This window comes from Chanodichthys erythropterus, chromosome 10, assembly GCF_024489055.1.
Source record: "Chanodichthys erythropterus isolate Z2021 chromosome 10, ASM2448905v1, whole genome shotgun sequence".
NCBI lineage: Eukaryota > Metazoa > Chordata > Actinopteri > Cypriniformes > Xenocyprididae > Chanodichthys > Chanodichthys erythropterus.
The window spans coordinates 46508703-46536340 of NC_090230.1; the positions used below are offsets into that span (position 1 = coordinate 46508703).

General features: G+C 37.6%; 4 protein-coding genes across 4 annotated transcripts in view; 2 read left to right on the top strand and 2 right to left on the bottom strand.

Annotated features, from left to right (window-relative positions):
* Positions 1–11239, bottom strand: part of grm5a (glutamate receptor, metabotropic 5a) — a 36993-nt gene extending 25754 nt beyond the window's left edge. The window contains exons 1-3 of the mRNA XM_067397946.1: positions 11135–11239; positions 8866–9604; positions 2137–2386 (exon numbers count right to left, since the gene is read on the bottom strand). Of these exons, the coding sequence (XP_067254047.1) occupies positions 2137–2386; positions 8866–9550 (935 nt within the window). The 5' untranslated portion in view covers positions 9551–9604; positions 11135–11239. The remainder of the gene's footprint in view (positions 1–2136; positions 2387–8865; positions 9605–11134) is intronic.
* A 1882-nt stretch (positions 11240–13121) lies between these two features.
* Positions 13122–16149, top strand: kpna7 (karyopherin alpha 7 (importin alpha 8)). The gene is made up of 10 exons (XM_067397118.1): positions 13122–13324; positions 13433–13573; positions 13653–13738; positions 13838–14106; positions 14259–14341; positions 14427–14690; positions 14767–15000; positions 15528–15710; positions 15816–15962; positions 16060–16149. Exons 1-10 carry the CDS (start codon positions 13259–13261, stop codon positions 16147–16149), a joined length of 1563 nt encoding a protein of 520 aa, XP_067253219.1. The 5' UTR covers positions 13122–13258.
* A 60-nt stretch (positions 16150–16209) lies between these two features.
* Positions 16210–22700, bottom strand: chordc1b (cysteine and histidine-rich domain (CHORD) containing 1b). The gene is made up of 11 exons (XM_067397947.1): positions 22536–22700; positions 22052–22101; positions 21881–21937; positions 21578–21735; positions 21265–21368; positions 21121–21179; positions 20948–21018; positions 20302–20407; positions 19957–20076; positions 19726–19788; positions 16210–17138 (listed from the first exon to the last, which is right to left on the bottom strand). Exons 1-11 carry the CDS (start codon positions 22597–22599, stop codon positions 16971–16973), a joined length of 1020 nt encoding a protein of 339 aa, XP_067254048.1. The 5' UTR covers positions 22600–22700; the 3' UTR covers positions 16210–16970.
* Positions 22701–23907: 1207 nt separating this feature from the next.
* The window catches only part of LOC137029683 (protocadherin Fat 3), a 60611-nt gene continuing 56880 nt past the window's right edge, over positions 23908–27638 (top strand). Inside the window, exon 1 of the mRNA XM_067399330.1 lies at positions 23908–27190. Within this exon, the coding sequence (XP_067255431.1) occupies positions 23908–27190 (3283 nt within the window). The remainder of the gene's footprint in view (positions 27191–27638) is intronic.

Genomic DNA, 27638 nt, shown 5'->3' on the forward strand with positions numbered 1-27638 from the left:
ATTTATTTTTTCCCCCTCCCATCTCATATTTTGTCCATCACCATGTCCCGTAGAAACCATTAGCCTGTCTTTTAGTTTAGTATATATACCCTATACAGTTCAAAAGTTTGCTGTTTGTTTTATAAATAATATTTTTTTATTCAGCAAGTATGTGCATTAAAGGGTTAGTTCACCCAAAAATGAAAATTCAGTCATTAATTGCTCACCCTCATCTCATCTCAACACAAATTAAGATATTTTTGATAAAATCCGATGTCTCAGTGAGGCCTGCATTGCCAGCAAGATTGTTTCTTTTTTCAATGCCCAGAAAGCTACTAAAGACATATTTAAATCAGTTCATATGACTACAGTGAATACTTTTTTATGTGCCAAAAAACAACAACAAAATGACGACTTCATTCAACAATATCTAGTGATGGGTGGTTTCAAAACACTGCTTCATGAAGCTTTGAGAATCTTTTGTTTCAAATCAGTGGTTCAGAGGAACAAAATCACGTGATTTCAGTAAAAGAGGCTTCATTTCGTCATAAGTGTTTCAAAATTTCATTAGTTCACGCGACTTTGGCAGTTTGATATGCGCTCCGAACCACTGATTCGAAACAAAAGATTCGTAAAGCTTCATTTTGAAATCGTCCATCACGAGATACTGTTGAATAAAGTTGCTATTTTGTTTTTTTTGGCACACAAAATGTATTCTCGTCGCTTTATAATATTAGGGTTGAACCACTGTAGTCACATGAACTGTTTTAAATATGTTTTTAGTAGCTTTCTGGGCATTGAAAAAGGGAATGATCTTGCTGGGAATGCAGGCCTCACTGAGTCATTGGATTATATCAAAAATATATTAATTTGTGTTCTGAAGATGAATGAAGGTCTTACAGGTGTGGAACGACCTGAGGGTGAGTAATAAATGACATCATTTTTGGGTGAACTAACCCTTTAAACTGAGATTTATTACCAAAGATTTGTATTTAAATGCTGCTCTTTTGAATTTTTTTTATCAAAGATTTCTTTAAAAAAATTACGTTTCTGCAGCAACATTAAGCAGCACATTTGTTTTTAACATTGATAATAAGAAATTTCTTAAGCACTAAATCATCATATTAGAATGATTTCTGAAGGATCATGTGACACTGAAGAATATAGTAATGATGCTGAAAATTCAGCTTTGCCATCACAGCAATATATTACATTTTAAAATATTAAAATAGAAAACAGTTACTTTGAATTGTATTATTATTTCACAACATTATTGTATTTACTGTATTTTCGATCAAATAAATGCACCATTTATGAGCATAAGGAACAGACCTCAAAATGGTAGTGTATTTGATATATCAAAAGTCCAAATGTAAATTAGATGGACTCTATTTTGAAAACTTACCCCATATGATAACATGCCCCAATAGACTTTATTCAGAGCAGTGCCATGACAGGTATAAAAGTGAGGATGGGAGGGATAGATTTACCTTGTTTGCAATGCATCGGCTGTAAAAAGCTGTATAAAGCTCCTTGATCACTTATCATTTTCCAAAGCTCCGTTTTTTGTCTACAGAAATTTCTTGGAAAGATATTTTTGCAGTGTTTCAATCCAAAAACACATTAAATAACAGTACAACCCACTGAAGAGATGTATGTCTATCCCTCAAAGCCTAGCTTTCATTCCTGTTAAAAATCAAAGCTGGCACTGCTGTGAATAAGGTCTATAGCGGAAAACTTTTCCTGGGCAGTAACAGTGGAAATGTTTAATAACACTGGGTAGTAATGACTACCCAACTATGGTATATGTCTAAACAGAAAACACAAATCTACTCAAAAACAAATACTCTGAGAAATAATTACTGCAGTAAAACATGTGGCAACTAGCCCCGGTCTCTCCTACAATCTTTCTCAAGTGTGCTGCTTAGTTTTTTTTCTGCAGCAGTATGTGTTATAGATGTACAGTCATCTTTTCTAATACACTACATACACTTTGAGAAAAAAAAAAAAAAAAGATTTGTTTTCCAAAACTGCCAAGAGTGCTTGCCACAGCTCACAGGCACAATTTCAGTAGTGTTTTCTAGCCGTTTCTTTAAGAAGAAAGCATCCGCCAAGAATAAATCCATGTGTATGGAGTACATGTGTTGGGTTACTCACCTGCCAACCAACAGGAACTCTCCAACTAGGCGGCGCCGTCTCATGGCCATGAGGATGCCACGTACGGTCATGCCCTCGCAGAAGCACGCCACCACACGAGCTTTGGGCAGGTGGCTCCTGAGCTTATCGAGAAGACGGTCGAAACTCTGTTCTCCAGCATTGCTGTAGATCTTGTCAGAGTGGGCGATACAAATGCCCTCCTTTGCTGCCATGTCTTTGAAGGCCTCCATTCCACTCTCACCATAGTTCCCTGAAGATTGAGAAATTGAATGAGTTTTAATCTTGAAACATGCTCTGTACTGTATATGTATATAAGTATGCATTACATTATATTACAGTAGTGGCCAAAAGTGATGTCCAGAGGGGATATTTGTTTTTAACGACCTACAAGTTCAGCAAGTTCACCTATTAAACCATCAAAATGTGAGGAAAATTTGATAATTTTTTTTTTAAATATTTTAAATATGAGGGAAGAACAAAACACTAAGATTATGTATCATCGCAAAATAATTGGGCAAAAAAAGCAGATGACACACTGAAGTTGAGGAGGAGGATGAAAGAGGTGAAGAAAACAGACAGCTTTCTACTTAAAGACATTTATTTAACACAACAAAATAAAGAAGGGTTATTCAAAGAAGAGAAAATCCAGGCAACAACGCAACAGCTTACAAGGGTGAGAACACCGAAAAAGGAACCGAACAAACTAAGGCATTAAATACAAGAGATAATGAGCAACTCAACAAGAGCCAGGTGTGTAACAATCTGTAATTATGACAACTGATGAGTGATAGGAACACAGGAAACTGAAGGCAACATAAAAACAAGGTAAACTAACAATTAACTAGAACACAGGCAAAACAAAGACAAAGAAAACCAAGGCTAGAAATGAAACAGAAGACAATGAAACTAAACATGACAAGACTTGGACACACTGACTACAACATAATCATTACAACATAATCATTTTGTTGAATCTCTCTTCTTTTTTCATGTGTTCATAATCTCTTTGTATGACAGCCTGTCCGCAAAATTTGATTCATTGTATGTTTCAATGCGTTTTAACACATAAAACAATTGACCCTGAGTGCAATCTACCCAATATCCTTACAAAATCTTTCATACATTTTTAATAGTATTTGAATAAAGGATGAAGATTCAATTTTGAAAAATCTATTTTACTAGGCTGGACATCACTTTTGGCCACTTTTATATTATATTATATTATATTATATTATATTATATTATATTATATTATATTATATTATATTATATTATATTATATTATATTATATTATATTATATTATATTATATTATATTATATTATATGGTTAGTTCCTGTCTTTGATTCTGATTGGTCAATAGCTGTGTTTTATTTAAGATAAAACAAGGCTATGACTGCTTCACCCAACGATACTGTGTATCACTACACAACACCCTTAGCAACCACTCTTAGCAACGTAAACTATATGTTCTCAATTGATATTGTTCATTGAAGCTGACTGTATTATGTAGAAGAGTATTGTGAGAAAAAGATCAATTTTATTACCTGCATTCAGATTTAGCATTTTCCTTTAGGTCAGCCCTATGTTCATAATAAAAAATCTGTTTAAATGTCCGCTGTAATATCTTGTCCATTTAACAAAGGGTTTTTTTAAAGGTTTTTTCCGTGACTGACAGTGCTAGTCAAAGCATTTGTCAGTTGTGTCTTGTTCCGTGTTCGCTATAAATACATATATACATTATATAAATACAATATATATACATTTATTAGAAACTATTCAATAAAATATTTATATCAAATAATTGTTTTTAATATAAAATAGCTTGAAATTGTACAGCTATAATGTAACTCTGTGACAGCAATAGATGTCACAAACATGTTGACTGATGCACAAAACAATCCACACTAAAATGTGATGCTTAACCTGCAAAATCATGCTGAAATGACTTTGTTAAAATCTTCAGGAGGAAATGAAGAGTTGTAGGTGCTACACACAGTTAAGAACAGCATAAGATTTGGCTGACTTTCTCACATTTCATTCTCATCATTAGTTCTGCCAGTGTTTAGAAATAATATCTATCCGAGTTCTTCCTCATTACCACGAAATGATGGACCAGTGGAGGAAAGATTGTTTCTCAATAGAATTTAGATGATGAAATTACCCTTTCAAGCAGTTTGTCCTGTTGAACAAAAAAGTAATGTAATGTCAGATTTACTGCAAAGACTCCAAAATAATCATTATATTCCACAAAAGTGTCCATGTTCTGTGCTTTGCTTCCTAGATATATTTAGTAAGAAACATAAATAGATTTCAGTTTTTCACGCTTAGAAAAACTACTGAAAAACAGGCCATGGTGCCCCTCTTTCACAAAGCGTCAGGGGTAAACTCCCCCAATTTACATAAAAATCAGGTCACCTACTTTTGTGTGAGGAATGTTCCCAGTCTTCACACATTTTATGAGGTGTGAATTTGATATAATTGCAGAGATAGCTTGATAAAAAGCAAACAGCTTCATTTCTCCCAAATAAATCGACTTTCACTGTTTCTTCCAAATCAATGCACAAAAATTGTAATTATACTCAAGATTATGAGCACTGGTAATGAAGATTAACAGTGATTAAGCTTTGCTAGAAAAAAAAAAAAAAAAAAAAATCAGTTCATCAGCAGTGAGCCTAGTGGTTAACAGTCTGGACCCGTAACCTAAAGGTTACAGGTTCAAATTTGGCAGGGGTGATATGTGAACTGTAAAGTCACTGAGATCCCCTATCATCACTGCGTCCCAGAGGAAAGCATTTAAACCCAGGTTGCTATTAGCATTCCAGTGAGTACACTGTGTTATCAAAGGGGAAAAATGTTCATTGCTGTTCATCCTGACATGAGAGTTTCAAGAAACCATACCAAGACACTATAGAGGGTGTTTGCTGTCATTGCTGTTATACGGTACATTTTAATGTTCCCATCAGTAATGTCTCAATATATCAATAATGTACACTACCATTCAAATGCTTGGGGTCAGTAAGAGAAAAAAAAAAAAAACTTTTATTTTGGCAATTAAATGGAATTGCATTAAATTGATCAAAAATGACAGTAAAGCCAATTATAATGTTTTAGTGTTATATATTAAATGCTATTTCAAATCAGTGCTGTTCTTTTGAACTTTCTATTCAACAAAAAATCATGATTTCCTCAAAAATATTAAGCAACATGACTGTTTTCAACATTGATAACAATAAATACTTCTTGAGCTCCAAATCAGCATATTACAATGATTTCTGAAGGATCATGTGACACTGAAGACTGGAGTAATGATGCTGAAAATTCAGCTTTGCCATCACAAGAATACATTACATATTAAAAATTACTCAAATAGAAATAAGTAATTTTAAATACTAATAATAACATTTATATTTGTAATAATATTTATCAATATTACTGTTTTAGTGTATTTAATAAATGCAGCCTTGCTAGGCATAAGAGACTAAGAAAAAATCTCAGCAACCTCAAATTTTTGAAAAGTAGTGTCTGTCTATGATAAAACATGAAATATTAACTATTATTGTAACACTTTAACTAGCTTTTAAATATTATTTTGTAATCTTTTAATTAAAAAATGCCAATTAATGACATTATATCATCAGTTTGTCTCATTCTAAAACATTCTAAATGTTTGCTAAAATGACAAAAATCAGTATGATAATATTGAAATTTGAAAAAATAAGAAAATGAAGTCTCAATCCCTCACTAATTATTTAGATTATTTAGCACCAGACATTCTGTTCACTTTATTGCCATTGTGTAAATAATCAAGGTATAAGTGTGTCACCCATGTACTGTATAACTTCATATCTATCAAATGCATCTCATTCTTTCTCACTGTGATGTCTTAGATTTGAGAAATGTACATCCAAATGCGCATGACTCTATCTCTAATCTCTCTCCTCAGGGAAGAACTTCAAATCTTTCACTCCATTCCTCTGTGCCAGTTCGGTGAATTAATTCTCTTGCTGCGCTCAAACTTCACTAGAACCTTCTGTCTCAGATAAAAATGGATATATAATTAAAAACATCTGAGTTACATAATATTTTGCAGGCACTGAATTGATAAAGGGCAGAAAACAAGTGGTCTCCTGATCCAAATGGCTGGTCACAAGAAGCAATAGCAAATGGCTAAAATGACCTCTGCACACAATAACAAGAGATATTTTGATGACCTCAACTGTCTCTTTCCCTCCTACAGAGAGACGGACACTGCAGAATAGACAAGTCTTTAAACATTATGTTCACTCAAACAGGAAAATTCATTAAACGCCCACAGACAGTGAAAACAGAACTAAAGATGTAAATGATCATCATGGTCGCCTTTCAGTTAATGATATCTGTTTGTTCAATGATCTGTCATGAGGCCAAAAAAGGCCAAAACAGAAGCACAGCAGCAACACAATACATGAGCGTGTCTATTAATTCTTTGTATGTACGCTGTATGCAAAGCATCATGGGGTGTTTTCAAACATCAAAGGCACTCTTGAACATGATGAAACAATGATATGATTCTGGTCTTAGTTTGAAAGGAAACTTCTGCATTTCAATACCTCCTGTAAATTAAATAAAATAGACTTTTATACACACAGCTTTCATTAACATACATTTAAAAAAGGAATTTCAAGGGTTATTCTCATCTAAAACAAGGCAAAACACCTATTTTCCATTGGTGTTCAGCAGGTTGATTGACAAGCTGGTTAAAAACCATGCAGTCAAATCAAATGTGACTACAAACATTTGGTCTATTTCATCAATAGAGCCAACAAATGAGCCAACAAATTGCAGATGTCAAAGTATGATATAATACAAATGGAGCTACAGAATATGCAAGCAAATGAATCAACATCATGGAGCTTTTCACAGCTCCTTGTTTTGTATGTGGGTGAAAACTGGGGTGGGCTCCACACTTAACTACCCGCTGGCAATTAACACCTGTCTGTGAGGTCATCTATCTTCCAGCCAAACTTCTTGAGTTTGTAATATACAGTACAGTAAAAAAACAAAAACAAAACAGAAATAAAAAGGATTAAAAGCTATATAAATATATTAAAACAAATGATTAAATGAATAAATTACTAGAACTTAAAATGAAAACAAAACTAAATAAAATAATATATTTTTTAAAATATTAATAAAAACTACAATAGCATGATACTCAATTAACACTGTTATGCACATCCGAGATATAGATTTTGACTTAATGCAGTTTAAATGGTGTTAAATCTTTTCTAACCAAGTATAATTTAAAGGGTTAGTTCACCCAAAAATGAAAAATTGAAAACATATAAACATTCATGAGTGAACATGAACAGAAGCTCAACCGAACCTGTTCCACCCGTAAGAACAAACATGCTGCTCAACAAAGATGCTCAAACATGCTGCGTAACACACGAGAATGAACCTCATTGGTTCTCACACACATCAAGCAAACATGCTTGAGCTTCCGTTGACCACAACTAATGTGAAAGTTGATGAGTGTTTATATGTGAATAAAAGCCTAAATTCAATCTGTTCATTATATAAAGTGATAGAGTCTCTTCAGATAAATTTTGAATAAACCGCTCAATTCACATGGACTAGTTTCACAATCTCTTTATGAACTTTTTGAAGCGTCAAAGTGGTAGTCGCATAGCTGTCTATGGAGGGACAGAGAGCTCTCAGATTTCATCAAAAAGATCTTCATTTGTGTTCCAAAGACGAACGAAAGTCTTACGGGTTTGGAATGACATTAGGGTGAGTAATTGACCCTTCGCCAGGAGTTTTGATTGACAGGCGATCTAACCAATCATATTGCAGAATCTGCCGTTTTGGCAGTCCGAGGAATTAGTAACTTGAAAAATGGTGTGTATTGATGTCTTTCCGCAATTTAAACAAAATTCCTTCCGATGTTCATTCATGTTTATTTGATGCTATAAATTAACTAATAGGAAGAGATAAACGGTTCATGAGCCGCTTGAACTGAGGTGCTACAGCATTTGAGACTTTGAGAAATTTGAGACTTTGTTTCATATCAAAAGTAACCTGCTCTGTCTTGTCTGTTGGTGTGTTGTCAGTGTCCTCTTTGCTCTACGATGTTTTTTTCACTGCTTGAGAACATGATGCGTGGCATGAGAGTGGCATGGCATGACAGTAACTAAAGGGGGCGGGTCTTTGCGAATGGTCAATTAATGACAACATTTTCATTTTTGGGTGAACTAACCTTTTAATAAACAAGTACATAAAAATGATTAACAGATTCCTGGACCTTGACTATGTGTGGCCCATACTTCATCTGAGAAATAAACATTTTATAAGAACCCCTTAAAAGATGTGACATTTCCCTCTATGAATAATAAAGAGATTTTGCTGTTTAGGCCTATAAAGGTGAACCACAAAGGACAGAGTGATACATTATCACCTATTAAAATCCCTCCGGAAATCTCTCACTTTGAGAATGTGGAAGATTTAGCACTTTAAATAATAGTGTTACGGGCTGGTGGAGATCTGCGTTTCTCACTGAAAGACTTTTGTGAAATACTAGTGCGAGGAAGAAATTAAACTTCCAGAACTAAAAAATGAATTCTGCTCAAAAGGAAAAAGAGTTTCAGGGCAGATTTAGTTCTTCTAAGAGGCGTTCCTTTTCTAACGGTGGAAAATCTCATAATAACCATGAAGAAAAATGCTTCCCTAAGGAGAGAGATCACATACCTTCGGTGTGAATGGCAGATACGTAGGTCCAGTTGTATTTTTTGACGATGTCCACCATCGCTCTGGCTTGCTGGGCATCAGAGGGCACCACCCTCATAAAGTACTTGTACAAAGACTTATCGCTGAGATCCATGCTGGTTGCCGAATACGCAATCTGGGGAATGTTGAACAGCTGAAGGAGATTCTGAACCTGGATGGCCACAGAACTGGACCCAGGCCCGATCAGCCCCACAATGGGCTTCTTCCCTTTCATGGGAGTCCCACCACCTTCAGTTGAACACTTGGTTATCCCCTCCTCCTCCTCGGCCGACACCAGGGTGTCACGGATGAACTCGATGCTCTGCTCCAGAGCCACGGCCGAATGCCAGCAGGAGTCTCTGATCTCGCAGCCCAGCGTGATGTTGGGTAGGATGTGTGGGTCCGCATTGATGCGGTCCAGGGTGTGCATCATGGCCTCCACCCGCTGGATGCCATACTGCTCGCGTACGGCACCGCACTTACGCTCGTGAACCTTGTCAGCCGGCGGCTGATGATGGACAGAGAAGAGCGCCCCAATGATGATGTCGCCGGGAATGTGGGCCAAGACGCGTCGCTCGCTGGCCTGGGCCTTCGCTAAATTATCCGGCCGTGTAGGACCCAATCTGTCTCCGATCAGCATAAACAACAGTAAATGTAAAATCCCCATTTCCTCTGCCCTCTCAGATCAGAGTGTAGAATACAGGTAGTTCCCTCAGGGCATCTGAAAGAGACACAAGAAGCAGAAATCTTCAGAGCAATATCCCTAGAGATCATCAACCTCCCACTGAATCACAGAGGTGCATATTTGTGAGAGTCGTGATAAGGATGAGCTGTCGCCAGGGCAACGTCTTATTCTAAAGAGTGAGGATTTTTCTGCCTTCCTCTAAATATCTCGAGATCAGGAGGAAAACAAAGTTGAAACTGGTCTGGAATCATGAAGAAGTTCATGAAATGCGTTTATTTCCAGTCAGGGATGCATAATTAACACCTGTTAGAAACAATAAGCATGTAAATCTTAAAATATGTATTGATTCAGATTCATGTATTCATTCAGAATCATAACCTCAGAGATTTTCCATAACACTGAGACTCCGAAGATAATGATCTTATGCAGATTTGCAGCCACTGAATATTTATACTGCCTCTTTACCCTTAACCTTTTTCATTACTCTAAATGAATTATTAATTTCAGTAAAAAGGAGTTACACAGCTTAGAGAGATAAATATGTAATTGTCCTGAATGATTGTTGGTTACTTATAAGTCAGCCGTTATATCATAAAATATATATGATTTGCTGTTTCCTTTATAGTGTACTGGCTCTGAGCGCAATATCTCATACTTTTACAGATCACTTGTAGAAATCATTCCACATGTCATTTCAAGAAAACACGGGAGAGGGATTTAGGGACTGATATTGAAGAATGTGACTGGGCTAAATGTCTATCCACAATTTATGCAACTTTTTGTTGCAAGAGACTGATAGAAACCCACTGTATGAACACAGAACCCCATGTATACTTAATAAGATTGATCCTTCATACCCAACTCTGTGCTCAAAATACAGAGTTGGTATTGGTACATAGATGCACTATTTATGTTCTTCCATTGCTATGTTTTGCTCTCTAACTTCAAAGGAACTACGATTAATTTTTAATCAGCCAGGACTGTATATCTTAAGTTTTCCAACTCCTCAGAAATCCCTGAATTCCTTTAACACATAATTGTTGGACAGACTTATAAAGTGGATTCCGTTAAACCGAATTCGTGACAAACAGTAGAGAGCTTGCTATGGTGGAACGGGTTATTTCCTTTTATTTTTTGTAGCCGTTGTACATTATTTTGTTCATGTAATAGTTCGTTTAAAAAAGACGTTAAACATTAGCAAGAAAATAATTACTTTATTAATTAAGAAGTTGCCAGAGACAAAAGTTGCAAGTTACAAGATGTATTGGCTGTTGTCTGAGCTGTCCGTGGTGCTGAAATACAGTCTGAAGAATCAACCATAAACCAGCGAATCTGAATCAATGAATGTCGAGGAAAATCAAACTGTGTGGCGGAATACGACTTCACATGTTGCCAGAACACATAATTAAGAGCTCACGTGAAAAACTCACTAAGAAAGCACATGAGACCGTTCAAATCATCAAAAACATGACCATGAACTTAAGCGTGAGGCATTAGACCAATATGGAAAAAGTGTTAAATACCAACGCTGATGATAATAAAAACACAAATGATATTAAAACTTACCGTTCGGTCGTTATTGTGGTCCAAATGCTCGTGTTCTCACAATCTGAGTGTCTCTGGGTGTATGAGCGCGTGCGATGCGCGTTCACTTCAGTGACAACTCTCGCGCGCGTCACGTGACATATTTTTCTAAATATTTACATCTTGTTCTCACAGTCCATGAAGATGAAAACCATACTGAAATTAAATACTCCAGTCATCTGTTAGTAGAAGAAAAGTAGAAAACTATTTTTTAAAATTTGTCATGTGATCTTTTATTATTATGTAGAGGCTAACTTACCCATAAACTTCTCTGTTTTACAAAAGGTATTTATTTTTCCTATAAAGGAATTTACAATATCCGCTCTATGTGTTTTGAGGTTTAACTTTTTGTGAACATCTCAACCAATTGTTGAGGGGTAAATATTTTTTGAATTAAAAGTCAGAATAAAAAGCTGTAAAGGTTCAAGAAATTCAGATAGTTCCCTGACTACAGAACGTTTTAATTAGATTTTTTCACCTTAAGTATTTTTTCAGAACATACAGCACTGACGCAGAACTTAGTCATACGGGCACAGCGCCATCATCTGGTGACTCAAAAAATTATATAATTTATTAAATATTAGTGCTATTCTCACCTTATTGTCTTACAACCACATAATCCCATTAGACATTCTCAAGTAAGTACCCCTTCCCAGACCAGAAATAACTCATAACTTACAGGTTATCATTAATATTAGTTGTCCACTATTACAATGCGCTTTCTCAGTTGCTACCTCTAAGTTGTGGAACGGTTTACCAATGTCTATTAGATCCTCTGCCTCTGTTTAAAACCTGTCTCAAGATGTTTTTCTTTGATGAGGCCTTTGCCACTTTGTAAGAACCAATAGGTTTGGATTAGATGCATTTGTGGTGTTTGTTTGTTATTGACTGATTTTTTTTTTTTTATCCTTATGAAATTGCACAGCACTTTAGTAAACTCTGTGATTTTCAATGTGCAGTAAAATACATTTGGATTTGATTCACTTAAACAACAACAACTCACCAAGTACCTCCTTTTATTGAGGAAGTTTTGACAGTTCTGCGGTTGCGTCCAGTCCATCTGAAATTGTTTGGCTGTAAATAAGAGTGTAACCATTTTTTACATATTCATTCTGAACCCCTGGTTGGGAATTACTGATATAAATCACATTCCGATAACTAGTCATGCTACACAGAGCTACAGTTATGGCAATAAAACATTTAATTGTAAAATATGTAATGCTTTCAAAGATGTTTTTCTGGAACAAATCCAAGTGAGACTATGAATAGTTCGGTTATCAGACATTTTATTATTAATAAAATTGAATCTATATAAATGTTTTATTTAAAAAAATCTAATTTATTTTTATGCAAAATTTAAAATGAATATTTTCCATATTTTCTATAAAACATCTTTTATATAAATGTTTTATAATTATTGTTGGGATTTAATGGATTCAAAGATAGATCGCACAAAAGTTTCATCAATAGCAAGTCTTTGGGAACAACAAAACTATTTGGAAGTCAATAACAACAGCAACTGGGGAAAAGTACATAATATATATATGTAATGGCTGAAAGTGATTTTTAAGAAAGGACATTCATTCAAAAAGACAGCAGCACAAGCATACACAGCTTCTGTGTAACTTATTATATCTAAATAGTGTATTTCATAGTGTAACTTATCCCTATTGGCCTCTAGATGGCAATAATATCCTTTTTTATATCACAGGCACACAAAAAAATCTAAATCATATTTTGCTGAGATTGTGGCATTTGTCGGTTATTGGTTGCTTTTTATTATATTATTATTATTATTATACTGTAGTTGTGTGATCCAAAACGTGAATCAACATCTTATACACACCAAACAAAGTGTTAATCCTCTGATCCGAGGCGTCTCAAGGCTATATTAATATCACCTGATTCTATTTGTTCGTCTATTTAATGCTCATTGCAGCTGGTTACTTGTTATTGCAGTTGAGTCTAGCACCGAGAGACCTGTTTTGTATGTAAACTCCTGCTGTTAGTTCTGTTTTAGCAGTTATTGTAACGTTTGATCTGAAAACCTCTTGTAAAAGTTTGTTTATTAGTGATTAGCCTTTGGCTAGTGCATTGAGCGTCAAAATGCCTACAGAAAATCTCTCTGATAAACGCATGTCCAAGTTCAAAAATAAGGGCAAGGAGCCAACGGTAAGCTGTGCATCCATTCTGGCTATTTTTTTTTTTTTTTTTTTTCCACTTTTAACTGTTTGCTCCTTAATATCTCTTGATGGATTCACACCCTATCTCTGCTTGCAGAAAATGCGTGACCGCAGAATTGCAGAATGCGTTGAGCTTCGAAAAGCTCAAAGGGTTGAAAGTATTTTGAAGAAGAGAAATATTTCATCCTTGGGAGAAGATGAACCTCTGTCACCAGAGTTTAACACGGACAACGAACAGGTCTTTACTTGTTCTACTTTCTATTTATTTATTTTATTTTTTAAACCATACTCCTGCATCTTACTGTTTTCATTTTAAGGTCATATCTGTAACGATTCAAGAGATTGTTGCAAATGTAAACAGTGACTGCCCAGAGAAGCAGAGACAAGGTTGTCAAGCAGCTAGGTACAGTAACCAATCTTAAACTCCATCATCATCATCATCCTCATCATCATCTCAAATCATGTTACGTAGCATTACCAACTTTCAAATTGATCCCTACAGGAAGCTGCTTTCTCGGGAGAGGAATCCTCCCCTTAAGGAGATCGTAGAAGCAGGACTCCTGACTCGTTTTGTGGAGTTTCTAGGGAGGCATGACGACCCCACGCTGCAGTTTGAGGCTGCCTGGTCTCTTACTAATGTTGCATCTGGCACCTCCTGGCACACACAGCAGGTGGTAGAGCATGGAGCGGTGCCAGCCTTCATCGCCCTGCTCGCTTCTCCAATGTTGAACATCAGTGAACAGGCTGTCTGGGCTTTGGGCAACATTGCAGGTGAGGACACTTTGAACTAAAAGAACATGGAGGAAGAACACTTGTACTATAACGTTTGGTGAAACCTGGGCATTTTGTTCAGAAAAAGATGAAAGGTGCCGGTTGTACTATGAGGTTTTGGAACCATTTGCCAAGGTGTTCATTCCATTTAGGTGATGGTCCATCATATAGAGATGCCCTGATTGACTGTGGCGTCATCCCTGCATTGTTGGCACGGCTCACGCCAGATGCTCCTGTGAGTTTCTTCTGGACATCCCACACTTCTGAAAATGGCAATTGTAAACAAACATGCAGAATGTAAACCACACAATGTTTTGCAGGTGGGATACCTTCGCAACCTTACATGGACCCTATCGAACCTTTGTAGGAACAAGAATCCCTTCCCTCGTTTTAGTGCTGTTCAACAAATGCTCCCCTCCATAATACAACTGCTCCACCACAGTGACAAATCCATCCTGTCCGATGCATGCTGGGCCATTTCGTACCTCACTGATGGACCCAATGAACGGATTGATGTGGTCATCAAGACTGGAATCCTTCCTCGGTTGGTTGAGCTGTTGGGCTTTGAGGAACTCGCTGTGGTGGTAAGTACCCCAGTGTTTTTACCTCTTTGGTCTTGATCTTTGACCACTTAAAAGGAAGTTCTCCGATATTTTCTAGACACCAGCCCTACGTTCGATTGGGAACATTGTCAGCGGCTCAGACCTGCAGACGCAAGCGGCCATTGATGCAGGCGTATTGAGCGCCTTGCCACAGCTGATGCGACACCCTAAGTCCAGTGTACAGAAGGAGGCAGCTTGGGCAGTGTCCAACATTGCAGCTGGACCCTGTCAACAGATTCAACAGCTCATCACATGTGGATTGTTGGCTCCTCTAGTGGATCTCCTAAGGAATGTATGTCATAAATGATGCTTTGCTTTTATGTTGAGTGTTTTCTGCCCCACAGAGTTGCCTATAAAACGTTCTGGCTTTAACATGCTGCTTCTAAAGCTGCATAAAATGAGACCAATTATACAAGTAGTCCCTCCTGGGGCCCTTTTAAAATGCAGTTTCATTTCCAATTGTAAGAGTACCATAACATGCGTTGTCAAATCTTTTTTAGGTAATTGTATGGAAAGAGCAGACTTGTACAAGTAAATGGCTACAGTGAATTTGGTCTTGCGCAAGAACTTCTGTTTTTAATGTTTGCTGTTTTTATATAACTAATTCACTTTGATAACCAAAGCCTTTTTGGGCTGTGGTGGTCTTTTGATTTGTGCACTTGTTTGCCAATACTTGTAGTAAATGCTTGTAATTGGGATTCATAAATGGATGTCTAATTTGCAGATAAAAATGGGTTATGTACCAAATGCTTTATCAGTGTTCATTTTGGACAGTATTTGACTCTGTGGAATACTCTAACTTTTCAAATTGTTTTGCAGGGTGACTTCAAAACCCAGCGAGAGGCAGTATGGGCAGTGACTAACTACACAAGTGGTGGGACTGTGGACCAAGTTGTTCATCTGGTCAAGTGTGGCGCTTTAGAGGCCATTTTGAACTTGCTTCAAGTTAAAGACACCAAGACTGTCCTGGTCATCCTAGATGCCATAAATAACATTTTCTTGGTGAGTTCACTGTGTGGCTTTACAAAAACATGCAAAACCCTCCTGCAACTCCCAGTGCTTGGCATTATGAGGGATATGCTAAAATATTAACTGTACCTTCTGCAGGCTGCTGAGAAACTTGGGGAGGTGGATAAGCTTTGCTTGTTGGTGGAGGAAGTGGGAGGGCTGGATCGAATTGAGTTGCTTCAAAACCATGAGAACAATGCTGTTTATAGAGCAGCTCAAGCTCTCATTGAGAAGTATTTCAGTGAGGTGAGGATGATTTCTTGTCAGATGTTTTTGATTTTTCCAAATGCACTTTGTTCATGCAAAATTTTTTTTTTTTTTATCCCCCCCCCCCATATCCTAGGATGGTGAAGATCAGTGCCTGACAACTGAAGCCACAGACACAAATTTTGTCTTTGGCGCATCTGAAGTCCAAAAAAGATTTGACTTTTGATCAATTTTTATTAAAGCTTCAATTTAATAAAAGGATTAATTTTTGCAGTATGTTCTGGAATTTTTTTTTTTCCTCTCCATGAGACTGTGCTTGCAAGGTAGCAAAGTTTCAGACTTGTTCTATGTAAATGCCACCAGAACCACAATGTGCTGAGTCTCATGACAAATGGCATAAGACTTGTTGCTGGCTGTATGTGCATCATTGTTAACCACTGTAACATTGGTCTTAGTTTCTACACTGTAACGTTGGCACAAAACCAGTCAATTTAGTATGTGACTTTCCAGGATCACCTGAACATCACTATAATATTGATGTTAACATGCTTGTTAATCTAGCAGACAATGATTCAAATTCAACTTTGGATACTTGAGCAGCTTTTCTGTTTTGGAAAAATTATCCAGCACTTCTCAACACTCATCCTTTGCAAAAGTCCTGGTCTATTAAGTTGGCAAATGGTAAGTTTCACAGCATTTTGAATAGCAAATCTTTCACAAGAAAAATGTGCACTTTCACCTTAACGCATCAAGTGTGAAATTTTGCACCAAATAAACCAATATTAATAAATGCAGCTTCAATGACTATTTGCTTCTGTCAAAAGAATGAAGTGCTCCAGTTACAGGATTGGACACATTTTGTTCTGAATCAGTGTTTTTAAAGAATGAAATAAAAACCCTCTAAACATGTCTTGTACAATAAATCTATAATTTGACCTTGGACAAAGAGCTTTCAGAGTATACATTCATGCTTCATTTTGCACCAAACCTTAGAATCAGAAAATTGTTCCCACTCAGAGCTGATAATGGTGGTCCTCTTACAGTCTTTTAATCGCACTCATCCTCACTGTCAACATCTTTTAAATTCTCTTTTTCCTTTGGAGGAGCTGCAGGTGGAAGATCCAGTCGGGCCCATGACATTGGCTCTGCCTTCTTCAACACAACCTCAATTTTTGCAGCCATCATGTTCACCAAACTTTTACTTGCATCAATTACCTTAAGGGAAAAGCAAATAGACAATCTCTGAATTATTAAAGTCATGCTTTGTTTTCAATGTGGTGCTGAAGTTTATATTAATGCAATAAACCTCAAAAAGTCATGGTTTACAGTGATTTAGAACAGTTAAGTATTGTTAGGCATGATGTGGAGTGGAAAATCCTTTAGGACCAGAACTATCCACTTTCTAATACAATACTGAATATTGTAAAATTAAAACACTTGGTCATATCCCATTTAAATATGCACAGACAACTTTGGGAAACCTATTTTTAGATTTAATTTTTATTCTATCCAGTAACACTAGTGCCACAACATGTGTACACTTCAAGCTTTAATGAACAAAAAAAAAGTTTGATAACCTTTTTACAACAGAATACTGTGCTGGAATTTAATTAATCATAACTTTTTTTTTTTTTGCAGGAATAGCATTTATATGCTTTTGATACCTAAATGTCCCCAAACCTTGGGTCAAAGTCAGAGTGTCTGAATATAACAAAAGGGGAAATGAAACTTAGTGACAGCTAGACAACTATCTAAATATAATAGCCCCATGATATTAACCAATGAACTAATAAACATGTTTTGGGCAGATCTTGCTTTACCTAGTAACAGAAGGGTTTGACATATGAAGAACCAATCATGTTGTAGAATGCTTTGCCATGTAGAACTGACTTTGCCTTCCTATCCTATATATTGTATTCTTTTTGTCGGTGGGATTCTCTGTGATTGAGACGAGGTCCTCCGGTCGTGACTAAAGCATATTCTAAGGCATAGTCTGGAGTCTGTCTGGTTATTGCTGCGCAGCAAGTTAGGGAACACAAGAGACCTTATTGGGTCTCATTCATGAAACACGAGCAGAACTAATTTTTGTGTAAATCGTGTGTAAAGTGGTTCTGGCGTAAATTTTCGGATTCATTAAAATATTAGTATTTTCCAAATGTTAGTTGGTACGAAAGAAATCTACACCTGCTCCCAGCCACGCGTAAACAGTGCGTTTAAGATCCGAATGTCTTGCTCATTAATAAGGATGCATTTTAATTCACCTTAATAAGGTACATATTTACACAGCATTTTGAAAAAATATTATATATAGTAATTACATACGTTTTTTCTTTTTACTTTTATTGTGAGAGCCAGTAATAGCATCTGCAAACGGAGCACTTTAATCAAATAATTAATTGATTTCAATAGGGCTGGGCAAACTAATGGACCCCTTAATCGTTATGGAAATTGTTTCCTATAAAATGGCCAAAATCCTTTGTTTGGTGTCATAATATGATGATAGTTGTCAGTTGGATTTAATGGGCGGGATTTATGGTAATTGAGAATGAGCGTGCACGCACGTCCCATTTACGACTGATTGGAATTCATTAACACACACACATTTCACTATCACTTCTGACGTTACGAAGTATTTGTAAATCAGGAGAAGAGTTTTCGGGAAGGTCTCTTTATGTGCAAATCACTCACATATTTACTCGTATATTTACCAATGTTTCAAGTGATAGTGTTCAAAAGGGTCAAGACACTGACCAACTCAAAGTCAGTTGTCAACTAGTAGACGCAGTGCTAGAGTATAAATATTTTTGAGTGTCACCAGTAGATGCTCAGGTGTCGACTTGGAGACAACCCAGGTAAACTTAAAGGGATAGTTCACCCAAAAATTAAATTATCCCATGATTTACTCACTCTCAAGCCATCCTAGGTGTATATGACCATCGTCTTTCAGATGAACACAATCTGAGATATATTTAAAAATATCCTTAGTCCTCCAAGGTTTATAATGGTTGTGAATGGGGGCCACGTTTTGAAGCCAAAAATAATGCATGCATCCATAAAAAAAGTAATCCATAAAACTCCAGGGAGTTAATAAAGGCCTTCTGAAGCAAAGCAATGAATTTTTGTAAGAAAAATATCCATATTTAAAACTTTATAAATTCAAATAACTAGCTTCCGGCGGACAAGAATACACATTTGCACCAAATGAGTAACCCGTGACGCAATGTATGACACAGGATGTAGTAGTGTAAGCTTAGACACCTCTTGCAGTTCAAACAAAATGGGCTGTGCAACAAATTTAAGCTCCTCTTCTCTTAGATCGAAATCCTCAGAGATTTCTCTCTAAAAATGATCATTTTAGATTTATAATCCATGACCGGTGTTTTGTTTTGCTCTATTCTTTGCGCTCATCATTATGTTGTGCAAAGGATACTCTTCCGCCGCAAATCGACTTGCGCATTCTGCGTACGGTTGTCCGCCAGAAGCTAGTTGAATTTATAACGTTTTGAACATTGCTTCGCTCCAGAAGGCCTTTATTAACCCACTGGAGTCGTATGGATTACTTTTTTTTTATGGATGGATGCATTATTTTTTACTTCAAAACGCGGCCCCCCATTCACAACCATTATAAACCTTAGAGGACTAAGGATATTTTTAAATATATATCTGATTGTATTCGTCTGAAGAAGACAGTCATATACACCTAGGATGGCTTGAGGGTGAGTAAATATGGGATAATTTTAATTTTTGGTTGAACTATCCCTTTAAGTCAGGCGCATAGAGGAAAATCTACCACAATACTCACCCCCCACAAACTGATCTGCTGTTCAAATTCTTTCTCTCCTTCAAATATAATGTGGATTTTGAGCTGCAAGAACAAAGACCCATATTTGAAATTACCAGTATACAGGATTTTGCAAATAAATGTAATTATACAGTAAAATATTGAGCACAGGAATATGTTTAAAAACAAAAACACCTATGACATTTTCTATGTAATGACAGCATAAAAACAGATGTGACCTTGATATCTTACCACAGTGCTATTCCCCTCCACTGAGCTCAGCTCTGGTAGTGAATTTTTGGCATAAATGGAAATGATGACCTGACTTCCCGTTTGGTGCCAATCAAACCTGCATGGTACAACCTTTTTTCCCTGTACACACATTTAAAAAAAATGTCATCCTCCACTCAGATGTAAACATATTCAATATTTTGTTCTTCAACAAATTATTTGTTCATTTGGAGGTTGCATATGTGCTTGCAAGAGTGTTACACTGTTTTATTAGATTGTATGTAAAAATACAGTATCTTAAAAATACAGGGAAAAATGCATGTAATATAAATGCCTTGACTTTTAAATCTCATGGTAGGCACTTACTGTATCTTTTGCATTCCACTGATGCTTTCCTCGGGAACAGCCCTCCTGAGACAGAAACGTGTTGAAGTCTGAGGTTTTCCTCCTACAGCAGCTCCAATATTTCATACTTTTATGAGGAAAGAAAAAAAAGAAGACTTAGGTGCAGTTTACACAGCACCATTTTCAACTAAAAACAGAAAACTTTGTATGCACTTTGGCCGCTTATTTACATGACAACAGCATTATGAGGGCCTGAAAACACAAACTTTTGAAAATGGGCTTTAAAGTGCAACCGAATGTGAAAACCGATACAGTTATTGTCTCCTTGTACATGACAGAAACATGTGAAAACAGTGATGCCATGTGCATGCGTATTACGTGTTCAGTCTATAGACGTGTAATGTATCTAATGACAGCACCAACTATTGGCCTGCCATCCATAATACAGCGTTTTTGGTCATTTTCATGGATCCGTGTGAAAGGGGATTGTTTTGGCAACATTGTCATCTGTACGCACCCAAAACAAATAAAACAAACGTATTGTATGTAAACGTATGTAAACGTACCCTATACTGCAGAATCTATGGATATATCTGAGATTTCTCCATCTACACTTTTCTAGTAGTTTCTAGTAGTCATTTCCAGTTTTGATTGGATGCTAATTTACCCTTCATGGAAGATAGGTACACCAGCATGATACAAACACGTCTCGTCATCACTGGCTGGTCCGCTGAATGTCTTAAAAAACAGAATAATGAGAATCCATTGTTTATATGATGGACTAAAGAAACCCCATGTGCCTTGACTTCTAATCGAAGAAGCAGACAGAGCGAACCGTACCTTACTGCAGCCTCCATTCTTACAGGACGTCCCTATCTTAATTTCATCACTATCCTCCTCTATAATACAATAAAGAGAATAAAATGCATCAGATTAAAAGACACATATAAAAAGGTAGGGAAAAGGAGGGTTGGCTATACTTACCTTTTATCTCTGGTGCATTTTCCTCAGTTAGTTTCAGCTTTTCTAAAGCCTGTTTGAGTGATGGAGAGATCTTCTGTTGTAGAATGGAGAAAGGCTCATCTGGACTACAAAGACCATTAAAAACGGATGTTTTCAGTCATTTATCCTTAAGAGGTTGTAACATCAATGTGGGTTTCGGCTGGGTGGACTGTTAATGAGAAGAACTTGCTCTCTATAGTAGATTTAATGCTGCATTACTTTATCTTCTGAACATCTGAACTAATGAGCCGGAAAATACAAACGGTGAAGACTGTCCTTTTTCTAGTGTTTTTACCTTGGTCGCTGAATAGACTCCAGAGGCTTTGGTGCTTGGGTGATGCATTCATCAAACTTTGGCTTCACGTCATTCACGTTCTTGTCTGCAGAGGACTTCACCTCTGGTTTAACAGGCTCAGAGGGCTTCTCCTGATTATGAGGGCCTTTTGTGCAACCCTAAGAGATTCATAAACACAGACAAATATTTCAAGACTTAGCCATTTCAATATAAATAGATATTTTTAATCTATACGAGCAAATACACAACTCTATCTATGAAGATGATCATTCGGTCTCATCACAGACGAGTTGTAGCACTCACAGCAATACTGAGGAAATCTGAAAAGTCAGTTGTTCGCCTCTTGCAGCAAGACCAACCCTGAGAAAAGCAATTCAAGACACAATTTAATAGGTTTTACTCTGAGAAACAGTAACAATGACACTATTATATTTTCCAATAATAAGAAAAATGATCTTTTTTGCATGTCCACACCTTTAATGCATCATGAAACACTGGCACTCCGGGGTGGTATGTGCATGCATCTAGGGATAAGAAGAGAGTGATTATGAAATGTGACGTCACAGGAATACGGTCACATATCTGCCTGTGCAGCTTATAGTCAGTTAGTTTCTCCAACTAACTGCTCGGCTTCAGGATTCTTCGTTAAGACGATTATATAACTCGCTTGTATTCTAGCCATCTATAAAAACAAGTAAATATTAATTTACGAAGTCTGTGTTATTGATTAAACATCATCCAAACGTTAATGATCAGCTCATTGTGGATGCTTCACTAAATTAACATGCTAAATAACGTTCAAACTAAATTAATATGTGACCCATTTTAGAGGCAGCCATGTTTTGTTAATAATACATGTATATGAATAAATGTTGTTTAAAACAAGTGGTTTTCTTTCCAAATTTACCCTGCTATCTGCCATAGCAATTCGGCTATCGTTTGTTATCTAAAGTCTTACCATCTGAATTCTTGTCAGGATCAAAACGTTGTCCACATCCCTTATTATAACACAGTACAGACATAACTGAAAGAAATACAAACGTATGTTGTACAACGTGGTCAAGAGAGAATGATCCGAAGTCTTAACTAGCTCGCTACTGCTGCAGCTTCCCGTCGTGAGGTTCCTTCCGGAATCTTTCGCGAATTTCCGTAATTTGTCGTTCTGCGCTTCGGCTCCAATCGTGCATTTTCGGAATGTTTCCGAATTGCCAGAGTGGGAGAAGGGATGCACCGCATAACGGAGTTAACATTAAAAACACAGACAAGGCTGCGCATGAAAACGAACCTTGTCCAATACTATTTCACTCTGTTACGTGAAATGAATAATATTATTTGTTTGCATGCCATGAATCTGTAATTTTTATGTTAAAATAACCATAAATACGTTTTATCGATATTCTAAAGAACATAAACAGTTTTCTGCGCTCTATGTAGCATAAACACATTAATCGAATTGTGTAATGTTTGTTTGAGATAAGGTTTAGATCCTATTGTTGCTATGGGACAGCAGCAACAACACCAACTCCGGTTTCGTTTGCGCATTCACGGGATAACGTGCACTCGTGAGCGCGCTTTAGAGGTGCGCGCTCCACTGAATACAGTCAACTGTGAGTGGCAGTGAGTCCTGAATGGCAAAGAAGTGAAGGATGTAGTTTCACGGAGCGGGCTCTTGGACGTCTGCATCGCAGAGATTTCTTTCTCCCTAAGCCAGAGGTAAGAGCTCATTCACATATTTTTGATGCACTCATTATAGGAGAACAAGTGACTGCTCGCTGACGGTAACAAACATATTTTACTTGACTCCCCTGCGTTGAAAGTTTCCTTTGATTACAATTCTATTTTAACTGAGAGTCGTGCGTTCATCAGAGAGGATTGATTTTGTTTGACATGGTCAAAGTTATTTACTTTAAATGCCATACAAATATATAATGTCAAACTGTAGATAATATGTAATTTAGCTAAAATTTCTCTTGTTGCACATTTCTTTCAAGACTATTTTAATATTATTTGCTGTGAGTGTGTTTCAAATTTTTGGTGGTTAATCGTAATTTGTGCTCTTCGTTGCTGTTATCAATCTGGCAATGAGATTACCATTTAATTGGCTTGTCAGTGTTTTGTAAAAGGGTATTACTGAGTCCAATGAGAAGAGGGTCAGGTATTTATTATCATTATTATTTTTTTGTCCAGTTTAATCCAAACCAAGGGCTTCTGAATAAATAACTGCCATCACATTTATTTGAGCAATAGGGCAATGTCTTTTTGAGATAAATGCCCTATATGAAATGGTTTACTGCATATATCTCTTATTTGCAGGGTAACTGGATGATGGCATGGCTATAAACAGCTGCCCTAGGGGCAGTATGAGGATCCGTCTCAGCAGTTTCTTCTTATTGCTCCTCCACCTGCTTCCTTGTTTGGGGCAACTGCAGGAGCGAGGATCCTCCTCCTTTCAGTTTACCGCCTCCATCTACAATGCAACCATTTATGAGAACTCTGCAGCTCGGACATACATTAGGACTGAGGATAAAATGGGGATTGCTCTATCTAAGTTGGGCCCTTTGGACATCAAATATTTAATTGAATCTGGAGACGATGAGGGGCTGTTTCAGGCTGAAGAATTTGTGTTGGGGGACTTTTGCTTTCTCCGCATACGGACTAACAGTGGGAGTGCTGCCATCCTAAATCGTGAAGTGCAGGATAATTATACATTAACAGTTAGGGCAACTGGCAAAGGCATGCTGGAGGCTTCTGTGATAGTTAATGTTCAAATTATGGATATGAACGACCTCCGACCTTTGTTTTCTCCCACTTCCTATGCCATTGATATTCCAGAAAGTACTCCATTGGGAGCAAGTGTGGCTCAGGTGTTCGCCACTGATGCAGACATCGGATCCAATGGCGAGTTTTACTATTTCTTCAAAGAAGATGTGGAGGAGTTTGCTGTCCACCCAACCAGTGGGGCGGTATCGCTCACAGCTAAGCTCAATGCAGATAAGAAAAGTAGATTTGCCCTTGAAGTTTTAGCAGTGGATCGTGGAATGAAGGTTTATGGGAACAGTGGTATTAGCAGTACAGCCAAACTAGTGATCAGTGTTGTGCGTATCAATGAGTTCGCACCAACACTGAATGCAGTCGCACTTTACCCTTTAATATCAGACAAAGAGCCAGTATACGCCATTGTTACTGTTGAAGATTTGGACGAGGGACCCAATGGAGAAATTGAGTGGGTTGCCATCATCGCAGGTGACCCTCAGGAACAGTTTTTCTTTGACAGAGCTCCACTTGGAAATGAGTACAAGCTAAAGATGTCTGAACCAGTCAACTGGGATAAATTTCCTTACGGTTGCAATCTCACTTTTCAAGCCAAAGACAGAGGCACACCACCAAGGCTTTCCAATACTCAGACTGTTCAGCTCTTGGTGAAAAAACCACAGTCTGTGAAGGTGAGTTTTGAAAAGAAGATTTACAAAACCTCGATTATCGAAATTGCACCACCAGGGACCATTATAGAGACTGTGAGGATATCTCCAAGTCCGCCGGTCATCAGTTACGCCCTAAGCCTGACCTCAGATTCAATTTATTTTAACATTAATCCACTCACTGGTGTCATCTCAACAGCGCAACAGTTTACCACATTAAGCCAGGAGCTCTTTGATTTGGAAGTGATGGAGACAGTGAGTGGCATGACGGCAAAGGTGCAAATCACGATTGAGGATGCTAACAACAACTCCCCAGTGTTTACCAGCACATCTTACGAAGTCTCTGTCAACGAGAGCATACCCATTGGCACTGTCATTCTCACTGTAACAGCAGTGGATGATGATAAAGGTGACAATGGGTGCATAACATACAGCATAGCCAGCCTTCAGCCCCTCCCGTTTATCATCAACCAAAATACAGGAGAGCTGACAACATCCAAAGAACTGGATTTTGAATCGTCTTTGGAGACGTATGTGTTTGCGGTCCGAGCCTCAGACTGGGGCTTGCCTTATAGGCGAGAAAGTGAAGTCAATGTCACAGTACAAGTGTTAAACATTAATGACAACCAACCCCTTTTTGAGCGTGTGTCATGTAAAGGTACGATAGGACGTGATTTTCCTGTGGGCCAGACGATCATCATCATGTCTGCCATTGATATTGATGAGCTTGGGCTGGTTAAATATGAGATTCTGTCTGGAAATGAGCAAGATCTCTTCAGTCTTAACCCAAACTCTGGAATGTTGTCATTGCAAAGACCCCTCACTGCAATAAGTGTAAAGAATGAACAGTTCAACTTGATAATAGCTGCGTCAGATGGCGAGCTGCTTTCCGAACCCACCTTTGTAAATATATCATTGGTCAGAGGCAGAATGGCAGCAAGGAGTTTCACCTGTCGAGACACAAAAGTTGCACAAAAGTTGGCTGAGAAACTTCTGAAAAGAGCCTCTGCCATTAGCAAATCCAAAGTGGATGAAGGCTACACAGATCTGTTTTCTGTCAACAGACAGACACCTCAATTTGAATCCTTTCCATCAGATATTGTAGTTCGTGAGGACATGCCTGTGGGTGCCAGTGTCCTTCAAGTGAACACGAATGATGGTGACACAGGCTTCAATGGTCGCATCCTGCATGCCATATCAGATGGGAACATCGACAGCTGCTTCAATATTGACATGGAAAGTGGCCTAATTTACATTTATCAGCCTTTGGACCGTGAGCGATCAGACCGGTACCTTCTTAACATAACTGTATATGACTTGGGCCTTCCACAGAAATCCAGCTGGAGATTGCTGACAGTTAACATTGATGATGTGAATGATAACAGCCCAAAGTTCTCCCTCAAAAGCTATACTGCTGTTGTACCAGAGAATGCAGCCATCGGCACAGAAGTGATCCAAGTCACAGCCTCAGATGATGATCTTGGTCAGAACGGTCAAATCTCATACATGTTGTTAACAAACACCCCTCTGTTTGCCATAAACAGTGAGACCGGCTCTGTTTATGTGTCTAGTCAGTTGGACAGGGAGTCCATCTCGGATATCACCCTCAAAATTCAGGCTAGCGATAAGGCAGAAAGAGGGAATCAGATGTTCTCAGAGACAACCCTGAGAGTGTACCTCGAGGATGTAAATGACTGCGCCCCTATGTTTATTCCCAGAAGTTACAGTTGCCGTGTATTGGAGGACCTTCCTATAGGTGCAGTTGTAGCTTGGCTGCAAACGCAAGACACAGACATTGGATCTGGTGGATGGGTGAGATACTCCCTGTCCAATGACTTCAATGGGACATTTAAGATCCATGCTGAAAGTGGCGCCATTAAGGTGGCCAAGGACCTGGACTATGAGAAGCAACAATTCTACAATCTCTCAGTGGTTGCAGAGGACTTGGGTTTTCCAGTGAAGCTTCGCTCAGAGTCCTATCTTGAAGTGGAAGTCATTGATGTCAATGAGAACCTCAATGAGCCATACTTCTCAGAATTTGCAGTGAGGGGCACTGTGAAGGAAAACTCTCGACATGGAACAAGTGTCCTTCAGGTGACTGCTCAAGATGATGACAAGGGCAGAGATGGAGTAATCAGATACTCTATCAAAGCTAGAAGTGGTCTTGGAAGGTTCTCTATTGATGAAGAAACAGGTATCTATTATTTGATTCTTTATGTGCTTTTTGGTTGTGTTGTCTGCTATGTTTTATCTCCTTTAAAGACTAACAAGTCCTGAGTCGATGCTTGCACAATAAAAAAAAACCTGTGAAAATGGTTGTGAATTTATGCCCTAACATTTTACTGCTGTGTGCTGACTGAATGGTATTAAAAGGTCACTGTGATGTTATTTCTCTTGGCAATGAATTTGTGCTCTGAGTCTACAATTGCCTCTGAAATTGCTGCCACTGGAGAAGACCACTGACCTAGAAAGGTAGGACTTAACCTCAGTGTGGTTTGAATCCTGTGATTTCAAACACAGTCTGTGTTTCAAAATCTGTTATGTGAGATCTGATATTTGCAATACTGAAGAAAAAAACTGCTTAGTTACTTGCACAGCTTGTTGTGTGGTGCCAGCTTCACTATTAATTACAACTAATGACT

Excerpts from the sequence above, each read along its gene's own strand:
- kpna7 (XM_067397118.1), top strand. The coding sequence starts at position 13,259 with ATGCCTACAGAAAATCTCTCTGATAAACGCATGTCCAAGTTCAAAAAT. Across the intron at positions 13,574-13,652 it reads TTAACACGGACAACGAACAG|GTCATATCTGTAACGATTCA; the intron begins GTCTTTACTTGT and ends TTTCATTTTAAG. Across the intron at positions 14,691-14,766 it reads TTGAGGAACTCGCTGTGGTG|ACACCAGCCCTACGTTCGAT; the intron begins GTAAGTACCCCA and ends GATATTTTCTAG.
- chordc1b (XM_067397947.1), bottom strand. The coding sequence starts at position 22,599 with ATGTCTGTACTGTGTTATAATAAGGGATGTGGACAACGTTTTGATCCT. Across the intron at positions 22,102-22,535 it reads TCCTGACAAGAATTCAGATG|ATGCATGCACATACCACCCC; the intron begins GTAAGACTTTAG and ends TCTTATCCCTAG. Across the intron at positions 21,938-22,051 it reads TGTTTCATGATGCATTAAAG|GGTTGGTCTTGCTGCAAGAG; the intron begins GTGTGGACATGC and ends TGCTTTTCTCAG.